General features: G+C 42.3%; 1 protein-coding gene across 2 annotated transcripts; it reads left to right on the plus strand.

The window, feature by feature from the left end:
- The first annotated feature begins 2,161 nt into the window (after window positions 1-2,161).
- On the plus strand, window positions 2,162-19,721 carry LOC129820059 (nuclear receptor subfamily 1 group D member 2-like). 2 transcript variants are annotated; one of them, XM_055876880.1, is made up of 8 exons: window positions 2,162-2,722; window positions 12,036-12,236; window positions 12,399-12,487; window positions 12,780-12,924; window positions 13,843-14,690; window positions 15,002-15,187; window positions 15,414-15,624; window positions 15,953-19,721. In XM_055876880.1, exons 2-8 carry the CDS (start codon window positions 12,176-12,178, stop codon window positions 16,147-16,149), a joined length of 1,737 nt encoding a protein of 578 aa, XP_055732855.1. In that variant the 5' UTR covers window positions 2,162-2,722; window positions 12,036-12,175; the 3' UTR covers window positions 16,150-19,721. The 2 variants fall into 2 exon arrangements, with proteins under 2 accessions (XP_055732855.1, XP_055732854.1); XM_055876879.1 differs by lacking the exon at window positions 2,162-2,722 and adding an exon at window positions 5,129-5,920.
- Window positions 19,722-24,753: the final 5,032 nt, after the last annotated feature.

Below are 24,753 nucleotides of genomic sequence, written 5' to 3' on the forward strand. Positions count from 1 at the left end.
CATGTCAGTCAGTTTGAGACAGACGGTACTGCTGGATAAATGATGTGGTTCATCTCCGTTCAACCAAGGTGCATGGATTCAGGAACAGGAGGCTGGAGTAAGGTCACATAACTACTCTATTTCATTGATGTCACACAGGACAACTACTTCATTATTTTTCTCCTTGGTTAGCTATATGAAAACACTAGTGTACTTGGTTAGCTATATGAAAACACTAGTGTACTTGGTTAGCTATATGAAAACACTAGTGTACTTGGTTAGCTATATGAAAACACTAGTGTACTTGGTTAGCTATATGAAAACACTAGTGTACTTGGTTAGCTATATGAAAACACTAGTGTACTTGGTTAGCTATATGAAAACACTAGTGTACTTGGTTAGCTATATGAAAACACTAGTGTACTTGGTTAGCTATATGAAAACACTAGTGTACTTGGTTAGCTATATGAAAACACTAGTGTACTTGGTTAGCTAAATGAAAACACTAGTGTACTTGGTTAGCTATATGAAAACACACGGAGCTGATGGCCGTACTGTTGGCCTTATGTAACGGATGTGAAATGGCTAGCTAGTTAGCGGGTACGCGCTAGTAGCGTTTCAATCAGTTACGTCACTTGCTCTGAAACCTAGATGTACTGTTGCCCCTTGCTCTGCAAGGGCCGCGGCTTTTGTGGAGGGATGGGTAACGATGCTTCGTGGGTGACTGTTGTTGATGTGTGCATAGGGGCCCTGGTTCGCGCCGGTGTCGGGGCGAGGGGGCGGTTTAAAGTTATACTGTTACACTTACAGTGGGTGGGCGAAGTGAAGCCAGACAGCGTAGTTATTCAGTGTTAATGAGTCTCCAGTCCTTTAGCTCACGTAGGAGACAATACCTGCTTTATGCGGTGCTACAAACACATGGCAGGATTAGACAGATGGGTACACAGATAAGATTCACTTGAGTCCCAGTCCATGTGGGGGTGGAGGGGAACGAGGCAGTTGGTGTACTGGCTAAACAAGCACTTAGTAGTGGGGATGTTGATGTTGTAGTTTCAATGAACAAGGCAGAGGGAAAAAGCCTGATATGGACAGTGATGGTGCAGAAATGGCAGGAGCAGTGGAATGCTAAGGGCAGGCATTTATTTAAAGTACAGAGGAAAGTCGGGTAGGGAAGGACGGCAGGAAGGGACAGAAGAGAGGAGGCTATTTTTACAAGATTAAGGGTTACGTGTGTGTCATTCTGAATGTGTCTGTCCTCACGTTGCCTCCCCTCTGAGGCCTCTGCCTCACCTCTTGGACACGAGGATCCCCTTTCTCCTAACATTGCCTATCTGGCCTAAATGTTTAAATTTAGGCCACAGTGAGAGTGTAGGCTAGTTGAATAAGACCTTAAATGTGATAGGAAAGCATCCAACAGGAAAGTGTGATTATTGCCAGGAAACGGAGACCGTGGAGCATGTACTGCTACAAGGTGGGCAGAGAGAGGCTGAGATCTAGTATGAGGGAGAAAGAGGTTCAGGAAATTAGTTTAAAGACTGTATTGAGTAGAATGGCATTAGATATAGTCTCAAATATTTAAAAAATATACAATTAAGAGCAACAGTGCTGGCAGGTAGGATTTAGTGCCAGAGATTGTAACATTCTCTGTTTCAAGGAAACATGGCTCACTCAGGATATGTTGTCAGAGTCGGTACAGCAACCCGGTTTCTTCATGCATCGCGCCGAAACAGAAACAAAAATCTCTGGTAAGTAGAAGGGTGGGGGTGTATGCCTTATGATTGACAACTCATGGTGTAATCATAACAACATACAGGAACTCAAGTCCTTTTGTTCACCTGACCTAGAATTCCTTACAATCAAATGCCGACCGCATTATCTTCCAAGAGAATTCTCTTCGATTATGGTCACAGCCGTACTTCACTAGACTCTATATAAACTGGAAACCATACATCCTGGGGCTGCATTTATTGTATCTGGGGATTTTAACAAAGCTAATCTGAGAACAAGGCTTCCTAAATTCTATCAGCATATCGAATGCGCGACAAGAGCTGGTAGCATTCTGGATCATTGCTACTCTAACTTCTGCGATGCATACAAAGCCCTCCCCTGCCCTGCCTTTGGCAAATCTGACCATGACTCCATTTTGTTGCTCCCGACCTATAGACAGAAACTAAAACAGGAAACGCCCGTGCTCAGGTCTATCCAACGCTAGCCTGACCAATCGGATTCCACGCTTCAAGATTGCTTCACGTGGACTGGGATATGTTCCAGATCGCCTCAGACAACAACATTGGTGTGTACGCTGACTCAGTGTGCGAGTTTATTAGCAAGTGCATCGGAGATGTCGTACCCACTGTGACTATTAAAACCCTCCCTAACCAGAAACCGTGGATTGATGGCAGCATTTGCGCAAAACTGAAAGCGCAAACCACCACTTTAAAATCATGGCAAGGCGATTGGAAACATGACCAATTACAAACAGTGCAGCTATTCTCTCCGCAAGGCAATCAAACAAGCAAAGCGTCAGTATAGAGACAAGGTAGAGTCGCAATTCAATGGCTCAAACACGAGACATATGTGGCAGGATCTACAGTCAATCACGGATTACAAAAAGAAAACCAGCCCCGTCACAGACATCGGCGTCTTTCTCCCAGACAATTTATTTGCTCGCTTTGAGGACAATACAGTGCCACTGACACGGCCCGCTACCAAAGCCTGTGGGCTCTCCTTCTCCCTGGCCAACGTGAGTAAAACATTTAAACATGTTAACCCTTGCAAGGCTGCCGGCCCAGACGGCATCCCTAGCCGTGTCCTCAGGGCATGCGCAGACCAGCTGGCTGGTGTGTTTACGGACATATTCAATCAATCCCTATCCCAGTCTGTTGTCACCACATGCTTCAAGATGGCCACCATTGTTCCTGTTCGCAAGACAGCTAAGGTAACTGAACTAAATGACTAGAAGTTGCACTCACTTCTGTCATCATGAAGTGCTTTGAGAGACTAGTCAAGGATCATATCACCTCCACCCTACTTGATACCCTAGACCAGGGGTCGGGAACCTTTTTGACTAAGAGAGCCATGAAATCAAATAATTTGGAAATTTATTTCAGTGAGAGCCATATAATATATTTTAAAAGTGAATTCAACTAAATGTCAGTATAATAAGCCTCTGAATTTGTCGAAGTGCCGATTTACATTCGACCGTTTCATCGATGTAATTTTGTCATTGCAAATTAGACACACCGCAGAACCTGCTCTCTCCACAAAGGCGAATTCTTCGGTCCATTCGTCCTGAAATGTACGATACTCGTCATCTTTTTTCTTCTTCGTCGAAGGGTTAGCTTTGAGCTAATGACCGAGCAGACTGATTCAAAAGGAGTCGTTTACCTGTTTTACCTAGCAACGGCCAACGTAGGCCAGTATCATTTAATTAAAATAATGGACAATTGCTCCTGCAGCCCTGAACAGGACATGAGCAGTGAAAAATCGATGGATGGATTAAAACAAGTGAGAATAGGCCTCCCGGGTGGCGCAGTGGTCTAGAGCACTGCATCGCAGTGCTAGCTGCGCCACCAGAGTCTCTGGGTTCGCGCCCAGGCTCTGTCGCAGCCGGCCGCGTGGGGCGATGCACAATTGGCTTAGCGTTGTCTGGGTTAGGGAGGGTTTGGCCGGTAGGGATATCCTTGTCTCATCGTGCTCCAGCGACTCCTGTGGTGGGCCAGGCGCAGTGCGCGCTAACCGAGGGGGGCGGGTGCACGGTGTTTCCTCCGACACATTGGTGCGGCTGGCTTCCGGGTTGGAGGCGTGCTGTGTTAAGAAGCAGTGCGGCTTGGTTGGGTTGTGCTTCGGAGGACGCATGGCTTTCGACCTTCGTCTCTCCCGAGCCCGTACGGGAGTTGTAGCGATGAGACAAGATAGTAATTACTAGCGATTGGATACCACGAAAATTGGGGAGAAAAGGGGAGAGAAAAAAAAAAAAATCTCACTTTTTTTTATTATTTTTTTTATTTTAAATCTGCGAGCCAGATGCAATCATCAAAAGAGCCACACCTGGCTCGGGAGCCATAGGTTCCCGACCCCTGCCCTAGACCCACTCCAATTTGCTTACCTCCCCAATAGGTCCACTGACGGTGCAATCGCCATCACACTGCACCCTGCCCTATCCCATCTGGACAAGAGGAATACCTATGTAAGAATGCTGTTCATTGACTTCAGCTCAGCATTTAACACCATAGTACCCTCCAAACTCGTCATTAAGCTCGAGACCCTGGGTCTACACCCTGCCCTATGCAACTGGTTCCTGGACTTTCTGACGGGTCGCCCCCCAAGTGGTGAAGGGTAGGAAACAACATCTCCACCCCTCTGATCCTCAACACTGGGGCCCCACAAGGGTACGTTCTCAGCCTTCTCCTGTACTCCCTTTTCACCCATGACTGCGTGGCCATGCACGCCTCCAACTCAATCATCAAGTTTGCAGATGGCACTACAGTGGTAGGCTTGATTACCAACCACGACGAGACGGCCTACAGGGAGGAGGTGAGGGCCCTCGGAGTGTGGTGTCAGGGAAATAACGTCTCACTCAACGTCAACAAAACAAAGGAGATGATCGTGGACTTTAGAAAACAGCGGAGGGAGCACCCCCCCATCCACATCGACAGTACAGTAGTGGGGAAGGTGGAAAGTTTTAAGTTCCTCGGCGTACACATCACGGACAAACTGAAATGGTCCATCCAGACAGCGTGGTGAAGAGGGCCCAACAGCACGTCTTCAACCTCAGAAGGGTGAAGAAATTTGGCTTGTCACCTAAAAAACTCACAAACTTTTACAGATGCACAATTGAGAGCATCCTGTCGGCCATCAGACTGTTAAACTGCCATCACTAACATAGAGAGGCTGCTGCCATTATACAGACTCAATCTCTGGCCACCTTAATAAATGGACTTAATAAAGGTGTCACTTTAAATACACCACTTTAATAATGTTTACATATCCCACATTATTCATCTCATATGTATATACCGTTCTATACCATTTACTGCATCTTGCCTGTGCCGCACGGCCATCGCTCATCCATACATTTATATGTACATATTCTTATTCATCCTTTTACATTTGTGTGTATACGGTAGTTTTGTGAATTTGTTATATTACTTGTTAGATATTACTGCATCGTCGGAACTAGTTGCACAAGCATTTCGCTACACTCGCATTAACATTTGCTAACCATGTGTATGTGACCAATACAATTTGATTTGAGTTTCCCCCCGTCTCTGGCCCACACTCCAGTACAGTAGATGGCGGTAATGCACCAAAACGTTGGATGCCAACCGCCGATAAACCCCACCAAAGAAGAAGAATAGCAGCTCGAGTCGAGAGCTCAACTCGAAACTGTCGTCCAGCGAATAATAACGTTCTACTCTTTGCTACCAGAGCTATCGTTTCCTTCGAGAAAATACACATTTTTATGCTATAGCTATTAATATGCTTATGCCTATCTTTAGTCTTCAGAAAAGAGACATCAGACGGACAGCTTTTTTGAGCGCTCTACGAAAAAGAATAATATACGGAATTCCGAACGTTCGATTCATTCTGAAGCGAAACAATTGGCTACTATCTATTGTTTGATTCGGGGCGTGTTTTCAACCAAACGGATACAGTTTAGTTTACGTCAATTGTTTGGAACGTTGGTGATCGTCAACTATCACGACGGGAAATCAATCTGATTAGCAACAGTTGCTGTTGAGCGATAGCTGTCATCCATGAAACTAGTAGGACTACGTGCATTTGCCGACTATTTTCTGAACGCTTCAATTCATTGATCAAATACATCAACCAGTGACGTAAAAAGTTGGTGAAAACAAGATAAGAAACACGTCATCAGACTAAAGGTACAAAATAAGGGGATTTCAGAAGTCAGAGCACATGGAATCTACAAAAGCAGGTAAAATGATCATATTCTGCTCAATACGTTTATAAAGATGTATGTGTGGGCCTCTAGCCTATTTTAGTGTCTACAGTTTAACCGTTTGACTTTGCATCTTGATAGTGTATTTCATTAGACCACAACCTAGATTAATATTACAACTTTAACAGGCTACTTGTCAGAATCCTGGTTTTAAAGAGTTTTGTGATGTTTTGAATTAAAACATACGCAAATTGTATTACAGTGAACTGCTCATACATGTTATATTTTTCTTCCTGTAATGAGCCTTAATTAAAACTGGGTCAAAGTGGGTTAGGAGTGCCATTGAAGGTGTTGTTATTTTAGTATTGGTATGCTGGAACAGTGTTGCGGGTCCCTTTTCTCACATGCACGGGTCGTTAGCCATGTGCGACTCTGTATACGATCTCTCTGATTGGCTGAGGAGCGCTGTGGCGTGTATACCTCCTTCTTTAAATGCACCCTTGCGTCCTCTGGTTGGTGGAGAAGGGCTGTGACGTAAATATTGCATAATTCTGCCAAAGATAATGCACTGCGAGTTGGTGTGGATACACGTGAAACTGCATGCAGTTATAGGTTTGCAGCAATGTAAACTGACACAGTTTTCTACCACTGGGTTTCTTGAGAAAACATGTCCGTTCCAGGTAGGGGCGGGTTCCAAAAATGAGCTTCGTCAGTCTAGTAAAATTATAATTGGCCAAGAGTTTCACAACCTAATCATCTATTCATTATGTAAGTCACCCTTATTTGTAATGGGTTTGTTATGGGATTTCTTGTGATTTATGAATGTTGAAAAGAGGGCAGCTGTAGCTATTGAGATTATTTTAGAATTTGCTGAAACTTCTGTAATGCAGTTCGATCAACAAGGAATTTACAGACGACCATCTCATGAACACATCAATTACCTTGACATTGACTCTGTACCGGTACCCCCTGTATATAGCCCCACTATTGTTATTTACTGCTGCTCTTTAATTATTTGTTATTCTTATCTCTTACATTTTTAGGTATTTTCTTAAAACTGCATTGTTGGTTAACATTTTTTAGTAAGCATTTCACTGTAAGGTCTACAACACCTGTTGTATTCGGCACATGTGACAAATAACATTTTATTTAGTACCATAAGGCCACACAACATTTGTCAGGCAGTAATCGCTTGCTTCATGAAGCAATCTGGCAATGTTGGCCCTGACCCTGCTTCTTGATTGAATGACGATGAGCTTCCCTCTTGAGCCATATGTGTGTGAGTTGAAGTGTAGCCAGGCTATTCTCCACACACCCTGCTGAAACTGGCATTATGTAACAGGGGTGTTATCTAACCAGAATGTAGGAAGAGAAACGAGGTCAGCCTGATCTGACAAAAGGGGGGTGATAAAACAGAGCGGTTCCTGGGCGGGTGGTCGGCCTCTCTTCCTGGCTGAGAGCCACTCTGCACAGGGTTGCCAGGTCTAGCTGAAATTTCTTGCCCAAGACAACTCAAAACCTGCCCACGAGGCCTAAAAACTAGCTCAAAAATGTTTTTAGCTGCAAGAGAGCTGCCACATTTAGCCAATAAACCCTTTTCCCATAACTTTATTGAGCAAATTAAGAACGATTTCTCCATTTAACTTACTAACAACCTAAGAAGGCCAGCAGCATACCACCCTGCATCCCACTGCTGGCTTGCTTCTGAAGCTAAGCAGGGTTGGTCCTGGTTGGTCTGTGCATGGGAGACCAGATGCTGCTGGAAGTGGTGTTGGAGGCCAGTAGGAGGCACCGTTTCCTAGTCTAAAACAAATATCTCATAGCCCCAGGGCAGTGATTGGGGACATTGCCTTGTGTAGGGTGCCATCTTTCGGGTTGGGATGTTAAACGGGTGTATTGACTAGAGGTCGACCGATTAATCGGAATGGCCGATTAATCGGGGACGATTTCAAGTTTTCATAACAATCGGAAATCGGTATTTTTGGGCGCCGATTTTTAATTAAATTTTTTACTTTATTTTATATATATATATATATATATATATATATATATATATATATATATATATATATATATATATATATATATATACACCCCATATATATATATTTTTACACCTTTATTTAATCTTTATTTAACTGGGCAAGTCAGTTAAGAACACATTCTTATTTACAATGACGGCCTAGCGGGGCAGAACGACAGATTTTTTACCTTGTCAGCTCGGGGGATCTAACCTTGCAACCTTACAGTTAACTAGTCCAATGCTCTAACACCTGATTACATTGCACTCCACGAGGAGCCTGCCTGTTAGCGAATGCAGTAAGCTAAGGTAAGTTGCTAGCTAGCATTAAACAATCAATCAATGACTGTTATTGCTCCAATGTGTACTTAACCATAAACATCAATGCCTTTCTTAAAATCAATACACAAGTATATATTTTTAAACCTGCATATTTAGCTACAAGAAATCCAGGTTAGCAGGCAATATTAACCAGGTGAAATTGTGTAATTTCTCTTGCGTTCATTCCACGCAGAGTCAGGGTATATGCAACAGTTTGGGCCGCCTGACTCTTTGCGAACTAATTTGCCAGAATTTTACGTAACTAGGACAACATTGAAGGTTGTGCAATGTAACAGGAATATTTAGACTCATGGATGCCACCCGTTAGATAAAATATGGAACGGAATAAACGTTTTGTTTTCGAGGTGATAGTTTCCGGATTAGTCAAAGGTATATGGTTTAGAGAGAAATAGTCGACGCGTTATAATTCCTGTAATAACTTGCGGCTGAATTTGAAAGGGGTTCCTTCGTTATTTTACCGTTCATGTCTTCCATAGAGAATGTCTTGATCTACTTCAAATAAGGTCTGTGTTTCGTGCAGGCTTAAACCGCCTCGACGTTTTGATACCCGTGTAAATCTCACTAGGATAAGGTAACGTTTGTCAACATTTTCATAAATCCATTCTACACATTTTTTTATCTTCACTTATATTTAGCCAATATTGATCAGAGTCACCTTGTCCTATGGATATCTACACAGTTATAAAATTGGCACGGTGATGTAAGCCTACACGAAACACAGACCTTATTTTAAGTTAATCTAAAAATATCCTATGGAATAAATGAAGGAACCGCTTTTCAGATTTTGCTAGAAAGGGTCATGGGAATTATGACTCACACTTTGGTTGTCAATTCTTACCATGCCCATTATTAAAATAGGATTTCCTGCATATAGAAATTAAAGTTTTTGTTTTCAACATTCATCACAGGTAACTTAAACTCTATTTTTATTCAAACAGTTGAGAGTATTTGTCTCCTAAGCAGACTTCAGTATCATTGTCACTTCAGAGCTGTGTGTGTATTTATGTGTTATATTAAGTTAAAATAAAAGTGTTCATTGTTCATTCAGTATTGTTGCAATTGTCATTATTACAAAAATGTGTGTGTGTGTGCATGATATATACTGTATATATAGATATTTAAAGAAAAAGAAAAAATCGGCCGATTAATCGGCATCGGCTTTTTTTGTCCTCCAATAATCGGTATCGGCATTGAAAAATCATAATCGGTCGAACTCTAGTACTGACTCTCTGTGGTCACTAAAGATCCCATGGCACTTATCGTAAGAGTAGGGGTGTTAACCCCGGTGACCTGGCTAAATTTCCAATCTGGCCTTCATACCATCATGGCCACCTAATCATCCCCATCATGGCTCATTCATGGCTCATTCATCCCCATCTTGGCTCATTCATCCTCCTCTCCCCTGTAACTATTCCCAAGGTCGTTGTTGTAAATGAGCATGTGTTCTCTGTCAACTTACCTGGTATAATAATAAAAAGCAACATTTGGTTTTCCATCAAAATTATAATTATTGTGAGCTAATGTGACTAAAATAATTTGAATTTTTTGTTTCTATAACTAGGCAAGATGTCGCAAGAGAAAAGATAATTCAGCCTTATTAAACTTAAAAAATATATTTATATTTGAGATTCTTCAAAGTAGCCACCCTTTGCCTTGATGACAGCTTTGCACACCCTTGGCATTCTCTGAACCAGCTTCACCTGGAATGCTTTTCCAACAGTCCTGAAGGAGTTCCCACATATGCTGAGCACTTGTTACCTGCTTTTCCTTCACTCTGCGGTCCAACTCATCCCAAACCATCTCAATTGGGTTGAGGCCAGGTGATTGTGGAGGCCAGGTCATCTGATGCAGCACTCCATCACTCTCCTTCTTGGTAATATAGCCCTTCTTGGTCAAATAGCCCTCACACAGCCTGGAGGTGTGTTTTGGGTCATTGTCCTGTTGAAAAACAAATGATACTCCCACTAAACGCAAATCAGATGGGATGGTGTTTCGCTGCAGAATACTCTGGTAGGCATGCTGGTTAAGTGTGCCTTGAAATTTAAATAAATCCCAGACAGTGTCACTAGTAAAGCACCATCACACCTCCTCCTCCATGCTTCACAGTGGGAATCACAACTGCGGAGATCATCTGTTTAGCTACTCTCACCAACAATCTCAAATTTGGACTCATCAGACCAAAGGACAGAATTCCACCAGCCTAATGTCCATTGCTCGTGTTTCTTGGTCCAAGCAAGTCTCTTCTTATTATTGGTGTCCTTTTAGTAGTGGTTTCTTTGCAGCAATTCAATCATTGAGGCCTGATATACACAGTCTCCTCTGAACAGTTGATGTGGAGATGTCTGTCACTTGAACTCTGTGAAGCATTTATTTGGGATGCAATTTCTGAGGCTGGTAACTCTAATGAACTTATCCTCTGCAGCAGAGGTAACTGTGTCTTCCTTTCCTGTGGCGGTCCTCATGAGAGCCAGTTTCATCATAGTGCTTGATGTTTTTTGCGACTGCACTTGAAGAAACTTCTGTACACCACTCCTACCTTGTCACAACACACCTGTTAATTGAAATGCATTCCAGGTGACTACCTCATGAAGCTGGTTGAGAGAATGCCAAGAGTGTGCAACGCTGTCATCAAGGCAAAGGGTGGCTACTTAGAAAAATCTATAATATATTTTGATTTGTTTAGCACTTTTCTTGGTTGCTCCATGATTCCATATGTGTTATTTCATGGTTTTGATGTCTTCACTATTTTTCTATAATGTAGAAAACAGTAAAAATAGAGAAAAACCCTTGAATGAGTAGGGGTCCAAACTTTTGACTGGTACTGTAAATGAACCGAATAGGCCTATGCTTGGCAGACAGTGTTTAATAACACAAGGCTACAACAACAATAATAAACTGAAGTTATAGGCTATTTATTAAATCCGTTTGCCACCTCCAGGTAAACTACACAAGTGAAACAACTGTTCACTTTGCATTGGCTACAGTGATATTGTCATTTCAACATATTTGTTTAAAATGGTAGGCTACAGTAGCCAACATAGGCATAGAAATGAATAGGCTAATTGATGGCCAGCAGATGCAAATGTATCATTCTCCACATTTTAATGTCAGTTTCATTGTGGACCTTTCCCTATAACAGAAGCACGCAAGGGAGTTCACTTGAAATTTCCACTCGCCCAGCGCTGGAGACCCAAGAACTGAGCATGTGTAAAACCTTTAGCTTGATATGCTTTTCAATAAGTCAAGTCTACATTAGAATGCAGTTTCAACCAATGTCCCAGCACATTTTTCTAATGGGCTCTAAGTGCCTAAAGTCATTTTCCTGTGCTTTGTCACCGTTATTTCGTGATGAGCGTCAGTATGTTTTCTGGAAAAAAGGTTGGAAATATGTTTTCTAGAAAAAGGGTTGGAAATGGATGTCTCCATAACGACAATCTAAATAGCCTACCTACAACTGGTAAAAAGTTGTCACAACGCATGCTGCTCTGTCTGATCTCACTCACGAGACTCGGCTGTCTGCTGCAGTGCTCAGTCTCAACACACCCCACCCAAAATATGAATATTTTTTGGACTACGATTTCCAGATCCTTCCCTTCTGAAACAACATGAATTCAAATTCCTTTCAAACACTCTCTATTTATAAGGTCATGTAAAATCATTGTTCTTTGTGTAACTTGAACCTCTGCTACCCCAGCAGCCAGCCCTATCCATAGAGATAACAGTATAATATGTGTTATATTTAATTATATGAAATTATCAGCCTAATCATCATGTCTGTCTCTCCACTAGGGGGTGTAATAGCCTACATCAGCTCCTCCAGCCCTGAGTCATGTCATAGTGACTCAAATGACTGCTACAACTCCTCCTCCCTGACACACAACTCCTCCCACAGCTGTCGCCAGGGCAACGTGGTGGACACGCCCCTAACCATGGCAGGTCTCCCACTGGCCCATACTACAGCAAAGACCAGTGCAAAATGCAGCATTACTAGTGAGTGGTTTCTCTGCTGTGCAATAACTTGAATGTCTATTCAGTTACTATTGCAATAATGGTCCCTTGGCTTTGGGTATGAATACAATCTGTTGAATTTAATTTAAAGAGGCATTGCGTCAATGAGTGCAGATGAGATGTTTTGCCTCTGTGTTTTTGCAGAAATCAACGGCCTGGTGCTGCTGTGTAAGGTGTGTGGAGATATTGCATCTGGATTCCACTATGGGGTCCATGCCTGTGAGGGCTGCAAGGTGAGAACACACAGACTGACACACACACACACACACACACACACACACACACACACACCTAATCAATGTTGTGCCTCAATGTCATAGTTAAGGTGAGAGAGCAAGGGCAATGACATAATGGGACGGTAGCCTAACAGGGTCAAATCATCGAACTCAGAATGCTTCTTCCTTATTTTTAACCACAGCCTCTCTCCTCTCTTAATGACCTAGTTCTGCTGTCAAAGCTCTGTGAACTAGCAAGTCTCCTGACAAACTCTGACTCACTAGTGTGTCTGTCTGTGTGTGTGTATAGGGTTTCTTCCGTCGGAGCATCCAGCAGAATATCCAGTATAAGAAGTGCCTGAAGAACGAGAGCTGTGCCATCATGAGGATCAACAGGAACCGCTGCCAGCAGTGTCGCTTCAAGAAGTGTCTGCTGGTCGGCATGTCCAAGGACTGTAAGTTCCTATTACCTTCTATAACTACATCCCCTCTCCTGTCACAATAATACATGGTTTATTACCGTTCTCGTGGGTTGTCATGGGTTACATAAATATGTAGTTGAGAAAAAAGTAGATGAAGAAAAGTATCGGTTTGTTAGATTTTTAACAAGGATTTACAGTATTTGATCATTATCTGTAGACTAGCATACCTATCAGCAAAGACCATTTTAATAGGAGGTGTTGGAGGTAATTTAAAGCCTGGTGAACACTACACGATTTAGCTGTCCAAGACAACTTTTTGAGATCAGAGCCAAAAATCCCCATATCGTTGCGTCACCGACGCTCGTTTAATGTGAGCGGGTCAAAGACGCAATCTGAAGGCTACCGATCTCGTCTTTGAGCAGTCCCAGACAAAATCTGCAATGCTCTTGTAGTGTGAGATTTGAAATGACACGTTTTGAGAACGGTGATCAGCAATAGCCAATGAGAGTTCGCCAGAGAAGAAGCCAGTGAGATGATGACGTTGTTTGGCGTCACCCAGAATGTGTAGACTCTGTAGCAGGAGCGATGACTACTACTAGTATGTGTTTATACTTGCCTTTAACCAAAGCCAAAGTGTCAAATTGTCACAGCTCTGAAGTTCACAATCAATGATATTCAATTCAAAATGTTTCCTAGATATTTCAACTCTATATGGCAACCGTGAATGACTGAACGTTTGAGGCTGCTTTGAGCCATAGCTCATAGCTACATTAAATCGAATCACATCATTGTTTTGGCGAGACGGCGTGGTATTGAGAATCCTCACGACAAAGTGAAGAGTCTTGTAGTGTGTGACCACCGTCTGTGCCACATTGTTAAGTGTTAGGATTTTGAAAGTCGTGTAGTGTCCACCCGTGTTAAACCTGGTCTCCTACCTCTTTCCTCTAATAGCTGTGCGTTTCGGCCGCATCCCAAAGCGTGAGAAGCAGCGCATGCTGCTAGAGATGCAGAGTGCAGTGAACAACATGATGAACAACAACAGCCAGCTACACAGCCAGCTCCACGGCAACACCCCCCTCCCCCTGGCCAATCAGCCTCAGGTGCCGGCCTGCCCTGGGGAGCCCCACCCCCAAGATGTTGACTCTGGTTTAGGCTCCGCCTCTTCCTCCACCTCTCCCGCCGCTTCCCCCGGATCCAACCAATCAGAGGAGCCCAAACATCACCCAGAGTCTGTGGTCGCCATGGATACAAGCCCAAGCCCTATATCGGTGTCTCCATCAAGTGGTTCAGACCGCGGGTCAGAGGATGGGATTGGCTCGGTGACCCGGGCCCACCAGGAGACCTTCACGTACAATCAGAAGCAAGGTAGCCCCTCCCCCCAATCCGATGCCCAGCAGACCTCCCCAGGGGAGGAGCAACATGTCAGTGACACTGGAAAGAGGATAGAGGAGAGGAACCGGAACCAGCAGAATGACCTGTCCCCATTCACAGCCACTCAGGCCCACGACCAGGCTCAGGAGAGGCCCACCAACACTGGGCCTCAGGGCCCTGACAGGCACCATTGCCAGGAGAACGACACCACCACCCCCAGCCATTGCCCCTACAGCAGAGGTACTCCCACCACCCCCACCCAGAATCAATGTCCCTACAGCAGAGACAGACTGCCCAACAGCTCCCCTAGTGGATATTTCCCAGCCTACACCCACCATGGAGGCAACAACAGCACTAGCCAGGCAACCTCCAACTCCCATGGAGGATTCACAGGACCACTGTGGAGCGGAGGCAACAGGATGCATCTGGTGAGTCCAAGATAGACAGATGGACAATGACTATATGATATTATAGTTAATATAATATCTATGCTAATCTATTGTATAATATATTGATCGACTACATTTGTACAGCACTTCTCAGATCATAAACTACAAATAATAGAAGTCCAAGATTCGATCCCTGTGGAACACCATACTTGATCTCACACCTTCAGATTGTGTTAACATAACACAATGTATATGGGAAACTTGCCTTATCCACCATTTAATAAGTATATGAATGATATGTTGCATGTGCCTCCTTCTAACCCAAGTCCTTCTCCCCTCTCCATCCTCAGCTGTGTCCCATGAATACATCTCCCCATGTGAATCCCCATAAGTCAGGCCATGGGATCTGGGAGGAGTTCAGCCACAGTTTCACCCCGGCCGTCAGGGAGGTGGTGGAGTTTGCCAAGCAGATCCCAGGCTTCAGCGACCTCTCTCAACACGACCAGGTCAGCCTGCTCAAGGCTGGTACCTTTGAGGTGAAGACCAGAACACTCACTTACAGTATATTAAAACCTCTTATTGGATTGTTTTACTCCATCTTCCTTCCCTAGGCTCTTCTTTTCTCCTTCTCTCCTCTACCCCTTATCCCCCTTTCTCACATGTATGTGAATGAAAACAGTATTAAAAACAAACTGATATGGCTCTCATGGAAATGCAGCTGATCCAGCCAAACGTACTTAGTATCTGCTGTCACTTCATCAGGTGCTAGTGATCCGTTTTGCGTCGCTGTTTGACGTGAAAGACCGCACCGTGACATTCCTGGGTGGTACCAAGTACAGCGTGGAGACGTTACGAGCCATGGGCGCCGGCGACTTCCTGACCTCCATGATGGACTTCAGCGAAAATCTGATGCGGCTCGGCCTTAGCGAGGAGGAGATGAGCCTGTTCACCACTGTTGTCCTCATCTCTGCCGGTAGGATCATGACGGGACCTTTTCATTCATATTTCCTGCTGCTTTTAAATATACTTTCTTCTAGACTATAGACAATAGAGCCTATAGAAACAGACGTAATACTGTGAGTTGTTATGGTACTGTATGGCTCCTTACCAAGAGAGTAGTGTAACTATCTAAAGTATGTTTGTTGTTTGAAAGCATGCTTTGTATTATAGTGAATGTTTCCTTCCTTACTAACATCTTCTATCCAGCTTCCTGTCATAGAGCCATACATGGGTGAATGGCAATCAAAGAAAAGTATAGGAACCAAGTCTAACAAAGTTCTACTGTGTTTTTTGTGTTCTAGATCGCTCAGGGATTGAGAACGTGAACTCTGTGGAGGCGCTTCAGGAGACTCTGATCCGGCACCTGAAGGGCCTCATCACTAAGAACCACACCAACGAGTCGGCCATATTCACAAAGCTGCTCCTCAGACTGCCCGAACTGCGCTCCCTTAATAACATGCACTCTGAGCAGCTGCTGGCCTTCAAGGTCCATCACTAGACCAGAACCAAGTTCTGAACCTGGGGTGTATTCATTAGGCACCAAATGGAACATTTACTGAAATGGGGAGGTACCACATGAACTTTCCCAATAATAAATGCTTGTTTTTTCCCCCCGTTGCAAAACCTTTTGCTATGGTGTGCCCTAATGAATATGACCATGGACATTGGGTCTGAGGCCTGTGGCTGTGGACCACAAAGCCCATTTCTCCACCCACCCTGACACACCTCGGCCATCTACACTAATGAACTATGAACCCTGACCTCCAAGAGAACCCTCATCACGCCCCTCACTTCATGTGATCTTTTCCCTTCACAAACAAGTTGAAGTAGTCAGCAAATGTGTCAAGATCAAAGGGGAGGGGAAATACTTAAGACTTCAAAGTTATCGTACTGTAAGGCTGAAAGGCTTCTGTTGTAATAACCATGAATGCACACGTTCAGACACAAGCAGAAGATATTATGTTTCTTTGTCTTGTTTCTGTGTGTCTGTGTTGTGTAGGAAGTTTGCAACTGTACAACCCTTAGAGAATAACCTTTTTATAAATATTGTGTAGACGTGTATTTTTGCATCGTTGGTGCAATATGATATGTGATTGATTATTTAGACTTTCCGTTTAGGTCTTACACCATGGCTCTCCAACCCTGTTCCTGGAGAGCTACTACCCTGTAGGTTTTTGCTCCAACCCTGTTCCTGGAGTGCTACCATCCTGTAGGTTTTTGCTCCAACCGTGTTCCTGGAGCGCTACCATCCTGTAGGTTTTTGCTCTAACCCAACCCTAATCTAGCACAATTGATTCTAACAATTAGCTGGTTGATAAGCTGAATCAGGTTAGGTACAACTGGGGTTGGAGTGAAAACCTACAGGAGGGTAGCTTTCCAAGAACAGGGTTAGAGAGCCTTGTTCTACACCTTGGGTGTATTTAAAATAAACATATATAATTGTAGGCAGACTAATCTAGAAGGATGTTGTGCTTATTGCCTGAAAAGACAGGGTGATTCTAAAGTGGGTTAGGGCTCGTTAATTAAACTCCAAACCATCTAGTTGAAAGTAAACTGACAATGAATGAATGACTACAGAGGACATATGTCTCCTCTCTAAACTATAGGTGTTGAATGACATTAAGGGGGATGTTGTAAAAGCATAGATGGACCTATGTAATCAGGGTAAATGCTGCTAAGTTACCTCTGTCTCGGTGTGGCCCTATCTAGTCACCTGAGGAAGGGCTTTGATTGAATGTTTATTTGTATAGAGGAATCTCTTATTTCAAGCTTATGGTTTCAGCTGATGGTGCAGTGTGTGTGTTACATGCATATAGGAGGTTTATGTTGTAAATCATAATGTTCTTGTTAGGTTATGAACTGAAGTCCATCATTGACAAACACGGTCCAGTCACTTAATTATTATAGTGTATGGTAATAGACGTCATTTGTATGATATGAGTGCAAATGGACAGGAAATCAAATACATTGAGGTTATTCGTACTGACAAAGGTTAACGTTGGTAACCAATAAAACCTATCGACTCCTAAACACATCTCCACTTGAAGACATTTTAGTTGTTTCTTTCCATGTCAAAAGGATAAAATTGTTATTGTTATTTCTTTTGGGGGGGGGTGCAAATTTTTAGGTGACAGTTTTGGTAAAAAGAATATCCAATAAAACTGCGCAATTTGATTTTACAAATGAAAACTACTTTGAGTGCTAATTATGCATTTATTTGTTAACTGTGTTTAATTTGTTTCATGAAAAAAAAAAAATTTGCACACTGATATCGTGTCTAATAAGCCCATTTGGAAATAAATAATCTATACAAAAAATAACATTATTCTAAAATGCATGTAGGCTATGGACAATTGTCATTTTTCTGTGGGGCCGGTGTTTGTGGGAAGGGAGAGAAATGTATAAATGTTTTTTTGTCATTCCGTTGGACTCCGCCACCAGCAACTCTTATACTACTGTCTCAAATGTTTCAACAGAGGACCACTTAACTTGAAGAGTACATAGACTACAGATTTAGTTATGATGTGCTGTAAATAGGTAGATTGTATTCAAATACAGTATGATTGTAATATTACATAAGAGATTGTAATTTCCTTTTAGAAATAACACCAAGAGACTAAGGGCTGTAATCAATTGAGCTGCAGGCATTCCATATGATAATGTCCATTATGCCGTTGATTGATCGATGATTTCAAACCCTTCGTTTCTCTCCTTCCAGCTCACCTGCTCTTCTACCTCCATCATCCTCTATGCTTCTGTTCTTTCAATCGTGTGCATCGCTGACCTACCCTGTGGTCTGTCAGTCTGTTTCTCTCTGAAAGCATTGCAGTATACATATATTATTCATATATAGAAATATATCTGTATACAGTGTTGTCATTTCTTTTTAGCAGGCTTTTCCACTGTCCAAGCATGATTAGGCCATTGAGAACCAATAACACAGGCAACAATTACTCAGGTTAAATCGCACTGCTATTTGGAATTCTGCTTGACAGGGTTGAGTCCTTCACAGATCCGGTTCCATTGACTTCCACTTGAAGAGCTTCATTCCCAGAACTTGTTTTCAGGACACACACATACTGAATCAGTATTTCATTTAAAAATAGTTTGGGATTTGGCCACAATCAGCAGCGAGAGAAAGACATTAGCGGAAACATTGAGATACTGTAACCTAAATGGTGATATTCCAAGTAGGTATTACAACCATAGATTTAGGTGGTTACATACCTATGTCTATACTGAACAAAAATATAAATGCAACATGTAAAGTGTTGGTCCCATGTTTCATTAGTTGAAATAAAATATCCCAGAAATGTTTCATATGCACATAAAGCTTATTTCTCTCAGTTTGTGCACAGATATGTTTACATCCTTGTTAGTGAGCATTTCTCCTATGCCAAGATAATCCATCCACCGGACAGGTGTAGCATATTAAACAGCATGATCATTACACAGGTGCACCTTGTGCTGGGGACAAAACAACACAAAACGTTGTGTGGGCGAGCGGTTTGCTGAAGTCAACGTTGTGAACAGAGTTCCCCATGGTGGCAGTGGGGTTATGGTATGGGCAGGCATAAGCTACGGACAATGAACACAATTGCATTTTATCAACGTCAATATGAATGCACAGAGATACCGTGACGAGATCCTGAGGCCCTTTGTCGTGCCATTCAGCCACCACCATCACCTCATGTTTCAGCATAATAATGCACGGCCGGAAAATGTCCCAGTTCTTCCATGGCCTGCATACTCACCAGACATTTCACCCATTGGGCATGTTTGGGATGCTATGGATAAACGTGTATGACAGCGTATTCCAGTTCCCGCCAATAACCAGCAAATTTGCAAAGGAGTGGGACACAAGGCCACAATCAACAGCCTGATCAACTCTATGCGAAGGAGATGTGTTGCGCTGCAAGAGGCAAATGTTGGTCAAGCACACCAGATACTGACAGGTTTTCTGGTCCACGCCCCTACTTTTTTTTTTAAAGGTATCTGTGACCCAACATATGCATATCTGTAATCCCAGCCTAATTTATGTATTTCAATAAACTGATTTCCTTATATGAACTGAACTCAGTAACATTTTTGAAATTTATGCATGTGCTGTTTATATTTTTGTTCAGTAGTTACATCCTAGTATGGTCCTCGGCACCTTCATGGCCTCATACTTCAAACTATTATGCAAAACAGATGTAAAATCCTACGATCCCATTCGTGCACAATAGGTTGTGTAACAACACTGGTACAGTGCATTTGGAAAGTATTAATATCCCTTGACAATTTCCACATTTTGTTACGTTACAGCCTTGTTCTAAAATGTATTACATTTTTTATTTTCCTCATCAATCTACACACACTACCTCATAATGACAAAGCAAAAACTGTTTTTTAGAAAACGTTGCTAATTTATCAAATATAAAAACCTGAAATATGACAGTATTCAGACCCTTTACTCAGTACTTTGTTGAAACACCTTTGGCAGGGATTACAGTCTTCTTGGGTATGACGCTACAAGCTTGGGCCACCTGTATTTGGGGAGTTTCTCCCATTCTTCTCTGCAGATCCTCTCAAGCTCTTGTCAGGTTGGATGGGGAGCGTTGTTGCACAGCTAATTTCAGGTCTCTCCAGAGATGCTCGATCGCATTCAAGTCTGGGCTCTGGCTGGGCCATTCAAGGACATTCAGAGACTTTTCCCGAAACCACTCCTGCATTGTCTTGGCTAGTGTTGTGGTTAGTGTTGTTGTCCAGTTGGAAGGTAAACTTTTGCCCCAGTCTGAGGTCCTGAGTGCTCTGGAGCAGGTTTTCATCAAGGATCTCTCTGTACTTTGCTCCATTCATCTTTGCCTTGATCCTGACTAGTCTCTCAGTCCCTGCCACTGAAAAACATCCCCAAAGCATGATGCTTCCACCATCATGCTTCAACGTAGGAATGGTGCCAGGTTCCCTCCAGACGTGACGCTTGGTATTCAGGCCAAAGAGTTCAATCTTGGTTTCATCAGATCAGAGAATCTTGTTTCTCATGGTCTGAGAATCTGTAGTTGCCTTTTGGCAAACTCTAGCGGGCTGTCATGTGCCTTTTACTGAGGAGTGGCTTCTGTCTGGCCACTCTACCATAATAGTCTGATTGTCCTTCTGGAAGGTTCTCAAATCTCCACAGAGGAACTCTGGAGCTCTGTCAGAGTGACCATCGGGTTCTTGGTCACCTCCCTGACCAAAGCCCTTCTCCCCTGATTGCTCAGTTTGGCTGGGCGGCCAGCTCTAGGAAGAGTCTTGGTGGTTCCAAACTTCTTCCATTTAAGAATGATGGCTAGGCTACTTTGTTCTTGGGGCCCTGCAGAGATATTTTGGTACCCTTCCCCAGATCTGTGCCTCGACGCAATCATGTCTCGGCGCTCTACGGACAATTCCTTCAACCTCATGGCTTGGTTATTGCTCTGACATGCACTGTCAACTGTGGGACCTTATATAGACAGGTGTGTGCATTTCCAAATCATGTCCAATCAATTGAATTTACCACAGGTGGACTCCAATCAAGTTGTAGAAACATCTCAAGGATGATCAATGGAAACAGGATGCACCTGAGCTCAACTTTGAGTCTCATAGCAAAGATTCTGAATACTTATGTAAATAAGGTATTTCTGTTTTTTTTATTTTAGACATTTGCAAAATGTTTATAAAAACTTATTTTCGCTTGTCCTTATAGTGTATTAAAACTAAATGCATTTAAAAAAAAATGAAAAAAAACTAAATGCATGCTCTTCAACCGATCGCTGCCTGCACCTGCCCGCCTGTCCAGCATCACTACTCTGGACGGCTCTGACTTAGAATATGTGGACTACAAATACCTAGGTGTCTGGTTAGACTGTAAACTCACCTTCCAGACTCACATCAAGCATCTCCAATCCAAAGTTAAATCTAGAATCGGCTTCCTATTCCGCAACAAAGCATCCTTCACTCATGCTGCCAAACATACCCTTGTAAAACTGACCATCCTACCAATCCTCGACTTCGGTGATGTCATTTACAAAATAGCCTCCAAAACCCTACTCAATAAATTGGATGCAGTCTATCACAGTGCCATCCGTTTTGTCACCAAAGCCCCATATACTACCCACCACTGCGACCTGTACGCTCTCGTTGGCTGGCCCTCGCTTCACACTCGTCGCCAAACCCACTGGCTCCAGGTCATCTACAAGACCCTGCTAGGTAAAGTCCCCCCTTATCTCAGCTCGCTGGTCACCATAGCAACGCCCACCCGTAGCACGCGCTCCAGCAGGTATATCTCTCTGGTCACCCCCAAAACCAATTCTTCCTTTGGCCGCCTCTCCTTCCAGTTCTCTGCTGCCAATGACTGGAACGAACTACAAAAATCTCTGAAACTGGAAACACTTATCTCCCTCACTAGCTTTAAGCACCAGCTGTCAGAGCAGCTCATAGATTACTGCACCTGTACATAGCCCATCTATAATTTAGCCAAAACAACTACCTCTTTACCTACTGTATTTATTTATTTTGCTCCTTTGCACCCCATTATTTCTATCTCTACTTTGCACCTTCTTCCACTGCAAACCAACCATTCCAGTGTTATTTTTTTTACTTGCTATATTGTATTTACTTCGCCACCATGGCCTTTTTATATATTTTATTTATTTATTTATATATATATCTTGTTTGCCTTCACCTCCCTTATCTCACCTCACTTGCTCATATTGTATATAGACTTATTTTCACTGTATTATTGACTGTATGTTTGTTTTACTCCATGTGTAACTATGTGTTGTTGTATGTGTCGAACTGCTTTGCTTTATCTTGGCCAGGTCGCAATTGTAAATGAGAACGTGTTCTCAATTTGCCTACCTGGTTAAATAAAGGTGAAATAAATAAAATAAAATAAAATTGTGTGTAGATTGCTGAGAAAAAAACATGTATTTAATCCATTTAGAGAATAAGACTGTAACTTAACAAAATGTAGAAAAAGTCAAGGGGTCTGAAGACTTTCTGATGGCACAAACCTGTAGGCACATACAAAACCTCTTGAGAATAACAGTTCTACATGATGCCAATGTTAAGCAAGCATTTTCCCAAAAGTATTTAAGTGCTCAATAATGTAAAACTTTGCATCCCATTAGCTAGGTTTCCATCCAATTTGCAACAGATTTTCATGCTTATATTCTAAAATCTGCATAAAACAATATGCCCATTTTCCAATCAGAGATGTTTCTATCAAATTGATTTGTTGCAGATTAAAGGCTGTGCATGATGAGGTAGTGCACATAAAAATCACTTTTACGGTTCAATTCCCATGTCCCAGGATAAAAAATACAAGTCAAATGGGTTTCCATCGCATTTTCAACTCTGCTGATGGTTTTGTCACAAAAAAGTTACGTTATATAGCAAATGTGCCCACTCTGGTATTGCCACATACGTTTTAGCCAACAACTCCCAGACAGTGCTGGTAAAATCTACATGAGATTATTATCGAGTATTTTTATTTGTCAAATGGCAGTCAAGCGTTGATTGATCATCATATCACCAGAATCAGACCCTCGATATTTATTGGAAAGGAGCATCAAGATCACCTTTCACCTTCACCACCCTTTGAAGTTCATCATTTATTTAATCTGTAGCCTAATAAACTGCTTGCTTTCCCCAAATCGTAGTGGGAAGACGATACGTCATCGCGTGATAGTTATTATATCAATATTTGCACATTAATAGCGTTTCCACCGCCATTTCTCGCATAATGAATTTTACTGACACAAAAAGATCACACCGTGTCTAGCATATTTTGTTTCGTTGTCATTTGGGAAAGTTTACTGACAAATTTGCTTTGTCCCTCGGGCCTGTCTTGACATGTTTTATTGGACATGTAGCCCACTTTACTCACATAGAAAGGTTGGACGGAAACCTGGTTATTGTTATTAAAAGGAATCACTTTGTATTGCATTTATCTATTAATAGCAATTCTTGCACATAATTTACTTGCAGAGTTAGCTTTTAATCTTACATTTTTAACAATTCAAGTACAAAATCTAATTCCTAAATTTCATGTAATTAATAACTGACTGTAGCTAGGATTCCATCCAATTGGCGACAGATTTTCATATGAATATTCTAGAATCCACATAAATATGCGCATTTCCCCACCAGTGGTATGTTTCTATCAAATTAACTTGTTGCAAATAAAAATACGTGCGTGATGACGTAGTGAACACGAAGTGAACTTTTTCGCGTAAACTTTCATGTACCAAATTCAAATCTAAAGGCCAGTGTGTTTCCATAGCATTTTCAACTCTACTGATTGTCGCAAAAACTGTTGCGTTATCTAGCAAATGTGCCTTCGCTCTAGCCAACAGTTTGCTGTTAAAGTGCATGTATGCTGTGCAGGTGGTCTAATCTACATGATGAGAATGTTATGGATAAGAACAAGAATATTTGTATTTGTCAAACAGTAGTGAAGCATCGAGCATCATGTCATTAGAATAAGACCCTCGATATGGAAAGCAGCATCAAGCCCATCACCTTGTACTTTCACCACCCTTTGAAGTTCATCATAATGTATTTAATCTGTAGCCTGAAATAAACTGCATGGCTTCCCGTGTCCTCGTTTATATATATATATATATATATATATATATTCCCGAGTCGTAGTGGGAGGACCACACACCATATCATTTCGTGACTCTTCGGTATTATATTACTTATTACTTACTATATTTTCACGTAAAGGCGTTTCCACAACCATTTTCCGCATAATTAATTTTAGAGACACAAAAAGATCCCACCATGAACAAATACAAATACACCAAACCTTCTTATTTCCATTATTTAAAAAAAATATGGTATGACTTTACTGGATGGAAACATGCTTACTAATTATGCTAAAATAACGACATCATCCCTGAGCCTGGTACCACCTTCAACCAGCAGAGAGAAGTGTTGCTCTTTTAATCTTTTAACCAACCGTTGACATAAGAGTGTTTTTATGGACACATCAGATACAAGGTGAATCTTTGATCCTGTAGCTGTCTGTGTCTGTCCCTTTATAGAATATGAACCACTGATCAAAATGTTGCTTTATTTAATATTACTTCAACGG

Source organism: Salvelinus fontinalis, chromosome 22 (assembly GCF_029448725.1).
Source record: "Salvelinus fontinalis isolate EN_2023a chromosome 22, ASM2944872v1, whole genome shotgun sequence".
Lineage (NCBI taxonomy): Eukaryota > Metazoa > Chordata > Actinopteri > Salmoniformes > Salmonidae > Salvelinus > Salvelinus fontinalis.